This window comes from Rhinolophus sinicus, linkage group LG09 (assembly GCF_036562045.2).
Source record: "Rhinolophus sinicus isolate RSC01 linkage group LG09, ASM3656204v1, whole genome shotgun sequence".
NCBI classification, from domain to species: domain Eukaryota; kingdom Metazoa; phylum Chordata; class Mammalia; order Chiroptera; family Rhinolophidae; genus Rhinolophus; species Rhinolophus sinicus.
The window spans coordinates 59772248-59780957 of record NC_133758.1 but is presented as its reverse complement, the minus strand read 5'-3'; the positions used below and the strand labels follow the sequence as shown (position 1 = coordinate 59780957).

At 49.9% G+C, this 8710-nt stretch overlaps 1 protein-coding gene across 1 annotated transcript; it reads left to right on the top strand.

The window, feature by feature from the left end:
• The first annotated feature begins 235 nt into the window (after window positions 1-235).
• On the top strand, window positions 236-6660 carry LOC141573042 (uncharacterized). The gene is given in 4 exon segments (XM_074339743.1): window positions 236-315; window positions 1226-1397; window positions 1524-1611; window positions 2185-6660. Coding segments are annotated over 4 exon segments (4773 nt in total). The 3' UTR covers window positions 6618-6660.
• Window positions 6661-8710: the final 2050 nt, after the last annotated feature.

Below are 8710 nucleotides of genomic sequence, written 5' to 3'. Positions count from 1 at the left end.
TGGCCCTGTTCGTGTTCACCCTGTAATTTTCACTATCAACTATATTTAGGTGGGCAGATCATTTTTCTCATGTAACCTGTTTCCATGGCATGCATACTAATGAGGGGATTCAGTGTTTGAAACCAAACATGCACTCTTAAATGCCATATGTGTCCATGTAAACACACACTAGTCTAGAAAGCAGCAGTTGGGCCCCTGTAGTAGTGTAGACAGTGTTCTCCCTGAAAGTTCTAAGATGACGGGTCACCATGGTAACGTGATGATGCCCAACTTCCTTCCCTTCCAACTGTCACTCTGTGTACTGAGAGGAAAGAGGTGAGACCTTCTTAGGCTCTCACACCTCAGATCCTAGCGATGGGAAATCTCAACTGCTGTGGAGGTACGTTCCCACTGATCGCCTGAATGCTGCTCCTTCAGCAGGCTGGTCACCTTTTACTGAAAATATTTTCCTCATTTTTTAAGTCCTTTCCACTGTAAGGGACTGTTAGCATAAGGACTGCCGCTTTACGGTTAAGATAGGGTTAACAGCCCTGGCAGCCCTGGGCTCAAGAACTGTTACTTTAAAGTCAGAGTAAGATTAACAGCCCAACAGCCTTGAGCTTAAAACAACCTAATGGCCTAATTATTAGTTCCAAGATGTGGGCATAGAGACCAGATGTTTTATCTCCTGATATGGAAGCTTTTATTAAAACATATCTATTGTAAACTTCTTGAAGCATAGCACAATCTGCACTCCCTAAGACTTTTGAAAGTACAGAATGTCTTAGTTATGTGAAAATTGACATCCATACTGTACTCCCTAAGACTTTAGTAATTACTAAGCACCTTAGAACTGCTATAAAAACCCTTAGCTTTGTAGGCTAGGGGTCCTTTGTTAAAACCCGCTGCGTCGGGCAGAGACGGGGACCCCAGCTAGCTGGAAATAAACCTCGCTGTGTGACTTGCATTGTCGTGTGTGTCTCTGTCTTTCTGAGGGGTGAAAGATTCCCGGACTTAACATTTGGGGGCTCGTCCGGGATTCCCCCCCCTCTCAGAGAAACAGACAACTCCCGATACCGAGGTTTATAGAGGGAACCGCGGTAAGAGGTTTGGCCACCTCTGACTGGAGGAAGTCTGAAACAGGGCTCCCCAGTCTTAATCAGGGAGGGCTGAAACAAGTCCTCGGCCAGAGGCTGAAACAGGTCTCTGCTTGGTCTGGTTTGTGTTTGGTCTGGTTTTTTTTGAGAATTCTCACGGGAAGGAAGGAGCGGGTTACAACCCTGGAGGCTCCAACTCTGGAAGTCGTGGGAGACGTCCCCGACGAGAAGGTGGCACAACGACGTCCGCAGTGGACGCCGTTCGGACGGGCCTGGGGTAAAGATCCTGAGTATGGTGTGATTGAAACGGCGCCTGTGGATGTAGTGTGGTTGACCGGCCGGTGGGTGTTGAAAAGTCCTGTGCGAAGTTGTGTATTTTCTGGCATTGTGTTTTCGGTCCTTTCTTTTGTCTTTTCCTGGTTTCTCTTTATAACCATTATGGGACAGGCTCAAGTAACACCCAAGACTCTGTTCCTGAACCATTTTCCTGACATCTGCGCCAAAGCTCGTGATTATGGCGTGGAAGTGAAAAAAGGTAAGTTTAACACCTTCTGCTCTGCAGAGTGGCCTACTTTTAATGTGGGCTGGCCCCCCCAGGGGACTTTTTCTCTAGACATCATTAAGAAGGTCCGGGAGATTGTTAATCGGCGCCACCCGGACCAATATCCCTATATTCTAGTATAGCAAGCCTTAGTGGAAAGTCCTCCCTCCTGGCTGAAACCCTTTGTCCCCAATAAGCCGGAAGATCCCCCCAAGGTCCTAACTGTTTCAGAACCCTCCTGCCAGCCGGCGGGGCCCACGGCTAGCCCGAAACCCCCGGAGAAGCCGGCCCCAAAACCCACCCTACAGGAAGGGTCAAGCATATATCCCTCTTTGATAGATCTAAATTTTGAAGAGAACTCCCCCCCTTACGCGCCAGCGCCACTCCAGCCTGAGGCTGCCGCCGCTTCTGAGCTTCCTCATTCAACGGCTCCCTCTACCCCGGCTCCCCCTGCCCTAGTCCAAGGACCGGCAAAGGGATTGAAGTCCTGTAGACACCGGGAAGAAACTCCAGAGGAGGAGCCCTCCTCCTCCACCTCCGCGGGGGCGCCAATTCTCCCCGTGTGAGCCCTAGGAGGGACTGGCCCAGGTGGGCAGCGTGCATACCAGTATTGGCCCTTTTCAAGCAGTGATCTGTACAACTGGAAGGCCCAAAACCCTTCTTTTTCTGAGGACCCGAAAGGTTTAACTGACCTGTTTGAGTCTGTCATGCACACACACAGTCCCACTTGGGATGATTGCCAGCAGCTTCTTATGACTTTATTCACCACTGAAGAGCACGAGCGGATCCTCACTGAGGCCAGAAAGAATGTCCCCGGCGACAATGGACGGCCAACAACTCTACCGAACCTGATTAATGAGCGCTTTCCCTTGAACAGACTGGAGTGGGATTATGCTAATGCAAAAGGTAGAGAGCGTCTCCGAGTTTACCGCCAGACTCTAACGGCAGGTCTCCGAGCGGCGGCACGCCGCCCCACCAATCTAGCCAAGGTAAAAGCTATAATGCAAGGGGAAAATAAAAGCCCGGCTGTGTTTTTGGAGCGCCTCTATGATGCTTATAGGCAGTACACCCCATTGGATCCCCTAGCAGAGGAGAACCAGTCGGCTATAATTATGTCCTTTATAAACCAGGCCGCCCCAGATATAAAAAAGAAATTATATAAACAGGAGGGACTAAGAGAGATGTCTATTCGGGATTTAATGAAAGTAGCAGAAAGAGTCTTCAACACTCGAGAGACTCCCGAAGAAAGGGAAAATAGAATTAGGAAAGAAAATCAGGAATTGCAGGAACGAATCAGGAAGGAAAACAGAGAACATCAGAGTAGAGAGAATAGGAGGCAGCAGAGGGAGATGGCCAAGATCTTGTTGGCAGGCATACAAGGTACTGTCAGGGAAAGACCAAATCTGGCCGGGCCAGCCCGACCGTGGAGGCCGCGTCCCCAACTGGATAGGAGACAATGTGCCTACTGTAGAGAGTATGGACATTGGAAGAGGGAATGCCCCAAGCGCCAGGGCCAAACCGGGCAAGACGCACGAATTCTGCTGGCAGGGATGGACAATGATTAGAGGGGACAGGACTCGGATCCCCTCCCCGAGTCTTGGGTAACTGCATATGTAGAGGGGAAGCCAATTAGATTCATGGTAGATACAGGAGCTCAGTACTCAGTTTTGAACAAGCATACAGAGCCCTTGTCTCAGAAAACCAGTTTGGTGCAGGGGGCAACTGGGTCTAAAGCTTATCGGTGGACCAATAGGCGCCAAGTGGACTTAGGCCGCCACCAAGTTACCCACTCCTTCCTGGTTATCCCTGAATGCCCAGCCCCCTTATTAGGGCGCGATCTCCTGACTAAAGTCAAAGCCCAAATCCATTTTGAGCCGGATAGCATCAAAGTATTAGATGGCCAAGGACAGCCCCTCCATATTTTAACACTGTCTCTTGTGGATGAACATCGCCTGTTTGCCCTGCAAGACAGACCCTCCAACCTTCCCCCTTCTGGATGGCCCCATGAGATGGACTATTGTGTTAAAACGTACCCTCAGGCGTGGGCAGAAATAGTGGGTGTAAGTCGAGTGGTCTGCCAAGCACCAGTAGTAGTTGAACTTAAAGCCTCGGCTCAGCCTGTCCGGATCCGCCAGTACCCCATGTCCTCTGAAGCGCGAAAAGGGATTGCCCCACACATTAACCGTCTCCTGGAAGCTGGAATACTAAAATCTTGCCATTCTGCTTGGAACACCCCACTCCTCCCCATTAAGAAGCCAGGGGGGAACGATTATAGGCCAGTCCAGGACTTGAGGGAAGTGAATAAGAGGGTTGAAGACATCCACCCCACAGTCCCTAACCCATATACCTTACTAAGTCATTTACCCCCTTCACATATTTGGTATTCTACCTTAGACCTAAAGGATGCATTTTTTAGCATAGCCCTGGCACCTAGCAGCCAACACATTTTTGCCTTCGAATGGCATGATGCCAATTCAGGAACCCCCGGGCAGCTGACCTGGACTAGACTACCGCAAGGCTTCAAGAACTCTCCAACTCTGTTTAATAAAGCCCTAAATTAAGATTTGGACTCGTTTCGCCAGAGCCATACTTCAGTTACGCTCCTGCAGTATGTAGATGATTTGCTCCTGGCAGCCCCATCTGAAGCTGAATGCCGGCAAGCCACTGGAGACCTCCTCCAAAAGCTGGGGCAGCTAAGCTATCGGGCCAGTGCAAAGAAGGCCCAAATATGCAAGCAAACAGTCATCTATCTGGGATATAAGCTGCAAGAAAGAACTAGGTGGCTGACAGAGGCCATTAAAGAAACTATTCTTAGACTTCCAGTCCCGACCTCAGCCCGAGAGGTCCGTAAGTTTCGAGGGACGACAGGCTACTGCCGGCTGTGGATTCTGGGGTATGCTGAAATAGCGAAGCCTCTGTATGATGCAATCAAGGACAAGGTCCCTTGGGCCTGGGGGGCAGACCAACAGAAGGCATATGAAAAACTCAAGGTCGCCCTCTTAAGAGCCCCGGCCCTAGCAATGCCAGACCCCCTGAAGCCCTTCACTCTTTTCGTTGATGAGAGAAAGGGAATAGCAAAAGGGGTACTGATGCAGCGCCTGGGGCCTTGGAAATGTCCGGTTGCCTATTTATCTAAGAAGTTAGATCCAGTTGCAGCAGGATGGCCCCCATGCTTAAGGATTATCGCGGCGGTAGCCCTAATGGTGAAGGATGCAGATAAACTCACTTTTGGGCAGCATCTGAAGGTGGTGACCCCCCATGCCATAGAGGGGGTCCTGAAATGTCCCCCTGGTAAGTGGATGACCAATGCCCGCCTAACCCATTACCAAAGACTCTTGCTAGACGCACCCCGGATCGTCTTCGCTGAACCCACCACTTTGAATCCAGCCACCCTGCTGCCGACCCCGGATCTGAAGGCTCCTCTGCATGATTGCCAAGAGATCATGGCAGAAATCACCCAAGTGCGCCCCGACCTCCAGGACACCGCTTTACCTAACAGTGAGTTGATATGGTACACTGATGGAAGCAGCTTCAATATAGAAGGTGTGCGGAAGGCGGGCGCAGCGGTGGTAGACCAAAGTGGGAACATTATTTGGAGTGCCTCGCTTTCCCCGGGGACCTCAGCCCAGAAGGCTGAACTGATTGCCCTGGCGGAAGCGCTAAAACGGGCCAAAGGGAAGCGAATGACTGTCTACACCGATAGCCGCTACGCGTTTAGCACTATTCATGTGCATGGCTCCATCTACCGGGAGAAGAGCTTTGTTACAGCAGAAGGGAAAGTTTTGCACAATCTTCCTGAGATACAGAGACTGCTGATGGCCGTGCAAATGCCCCGGGCAATTGCAGTCGTCCACGTCCCCGGGCACCAGACTGCACGGACTCCAGAAGCTGAAAGAAACAGGCGAACAGATAAAGCTGCCAAGATGGCGGCAATGGCTACACCAGCATCAGCTTTAGCCCTCAACCTGCCCACACCCGAGCTCCCGCGCCTGCCACCGCGACCTGACTACACTCCGGAAGACCTGCACTGGATCCAGAGCCACCACTGTCCAGAGTCTGATCAGCAAGGGTGGCATCGGGATACAGAAGGAAGATTGATACTGCCGGCACACCTAGGACTGTTTCTTCTTTCCAACCTGCACCAAGCCACCCACTTGGGGAAAAGGAAATTGCTGTCAATTCTCGAGTCTGCCCGCCTCCGGTTTCCCCGACAAGCAGCTCAGATCCAAAAGATCGTAGATCGGTGCATTGGGTGCCAGGCTATGAAACCCAGTAGAAAAGCACCCCAACATACAGGTACAAGGATACGGGGAAAGGTGCCAGGACGGAGTTGGGAAATGGATTTCACTGAGGTAAAGCCGGGGAAGTTTGGGTATAAGTACTTACTAGTAATGGTTGACACATTTTCAGGCTGGGTGGAAGCCTTCCCCACGAAACGGGAAACTTCCCAAGTTGTTGCTAAAGTGTTATTAGAAAAAAGTTTTCCCAGATATGGGGTCCCCAAAGTTTTAAGCTCAGATAACGGCCCAGCTTTCATCAGTAAAGTCCTACAAGGGCTAGCCCGAGCTATGGGGACCAATTGGAAGTTACATTCTGAATATAATCCCCAGAGCTCAGGGCAAGTAGAGAGAATGAATCGGACTTTAAAGGAGACCTTATCCAAACTGGCCATCGAGACTGGTGGGGACTGGGTGACCCTCTTACCTTATGCCATTTTCCGGGTCCAGAACTCACCATATGTACATGGTCTGACACCTTTCAAAATTCTATACGGGGCACCACCCCCCATTATTTCCCGGACTTTCTCAGATCTGGATCCCAATGCGGCCCCAAGTTATCTGGCCAGTTTAAAAGCCCTGCAAGGGGTCCAGCATGAGATATGGCCTCTAATGCGTTCTCTGTATGAAGTTAAAGACGCACCAAACCCGGAACATGGCATCGTTCCGGGAGATTGGGTATGGGTAAAGAGACACAGGTCCCGAACACTGGAGGAAAGATGAAAAGGTCCTTATGTGGTTATTCTGGTTACCCCCACTGCTTTGAAAGTTGACGGCATCTGGCCTTGGGTCCATCACTCTCACGTGCACCGAGCCAACCAGCTGGAGCAGACACAAGCTAAGGAATGGACTGCGTGGCAGCACCCTAATAACCCTCTAAAGCTGCAACTCTTTAGGCCTCAAAGAAGCGTCAAGCCCCCTGTATCCGCCGACGATGGAGCAGCTGCTAGTCCTGCTTCTACTCAACATCTGGGAAAAAAGCCACGCGGGGATCAACCCACACCAACCCCATAAGCTGACCTGGACCCTAACGGACGGACAGACCCAAACTACCCTTAATAGCACTACCCATACTGCCCCAGTCAATACTTGGTGGCCAGATTTGTTTTTTGACCTGCGTGACATTTTTGGCCTTAAACGTGGATGGCAGTATGACTACTTAGTCAGGTCCAAGCGGGCCTTAATCGACACCTATCAAGGACATAGTGCACAAGGGTTTTGGGCTTGTCCGGGGAACCTCAGAAACAATTGGAAAGCCTGTGGCGGCCCAGACCGCTACTATTGTGGTAGCTGGAGTTGTGTCACCTCCTATGACAGGCCTCGACAGTGGGACGTGGGGAATAAAGATCTTGTCAAATTCTCCTTTAGGGACCCCCACAACCAAGTACCCCAGGTATGTGTCCAATTTAACCAAGACACGGCACAGAAAGAGCGTGGTTTGTTGTCAGGATTAACTTGGGGGTTTCAATTAGATATGTGTCGGTTGGCATGGATGAGCCCCCACCCCGGCGGTCTTCTGACTATTCGACTGTCAATCGAAACAATTAGCACTCAGGTAGGTCCAAATAAAGTACTGGCCCCTCTTATCCCTACCAAGACCCCGGGAATATCCAGGGATAAAGACACTACAAGAAAAGTCGAAGGAACCCAGCCCAAGACCCCTGTAACTCCTTCGACCCCTGTTACACAGGCTACTGAAGACTCATTACGGAAACTAATGCGCACTGTATATGAGGCCTTTAATGCCACCAATCCTAACCTCACAACTTCCTGTTGGCTGTGCTATGACGTTAAGCCCCCGTTCTACGAGGCAATTGGGCTTAATGCCACTTACACCGCCTCTAACAGTAAGAACCCCTCTCAGTGTTCATGGGGGGATCGTAAAATTGGCTTAACCTTGCAACTAGTAAGTGGCAATGAAACCTGTTTAGGGAAAGTGCCCCGGGCTAAGCTAAGTCTATGTGCCTCCATAGATCACACCCCTAGTTGGAAAAGGGACATCAAATGGTTCATCCCCAATACAAATGGATGGTGGATATGTTCAAAGACTGGCCTCACCCCGTGCCTATCTACCTCAGTCTTCAATGCCTCTAATGAATTCTGTGTCCTGATAGCTGTATTGCCCCGTGTTCTCTATCACCCTGAGGAGAGTTTGTATTTACATTGGGATAGTGACACAAGTGTGAGAAGTAAAAGAGAACCCATCACTGCCCTAACCATTGCCACTCTGTTCAGTTTAGGAATAGCCGGAGTCAGGACCAGCATAGCTTCCCTAGCTACTCAATTATCAGGAATGACCTCCTTAAGAGCGGCCATAGATGAGGATATAGAAAGGTTAAAAACCTCTATTAGTCATTTAGAAAAGTCGCTCACCTCCCTATCCGAAGTAGTACTCCAAAATAGAAGAGGACTTGATTTGTTGTTCCTCCAACAAGGTGGATTGTGTGTTGCGCTGGGGGAAGAATGCTGTTTTTATGCGACCATACTGGGGTAGTAAAGGAATCTATGGCAAAAGTTAGAGAAGGGCTAGCCAAAAGAAAACGTAAAAGAGAAGCTCAAGAAAACTGGCTTGAAGCTTAGTTTAATAGATCCCCCTGGTTCACCACTTTAGTATCAACCTTAGTAGGCCCAATTATTTTACTTGTGCTTATTTTAACCTTTGGCCCTTGTATATCAAACAAGCTTATTAATTTTGTAAAAGATCGGGTTAATACTGTCCAGCTCATGGTCCTCAGACAACAATATGAAAGAGTGCCCGCCCTTGGAGACCTCAGCTGGCCCATAAATGAGCAAGATTCCTCATTATAAACAACAAA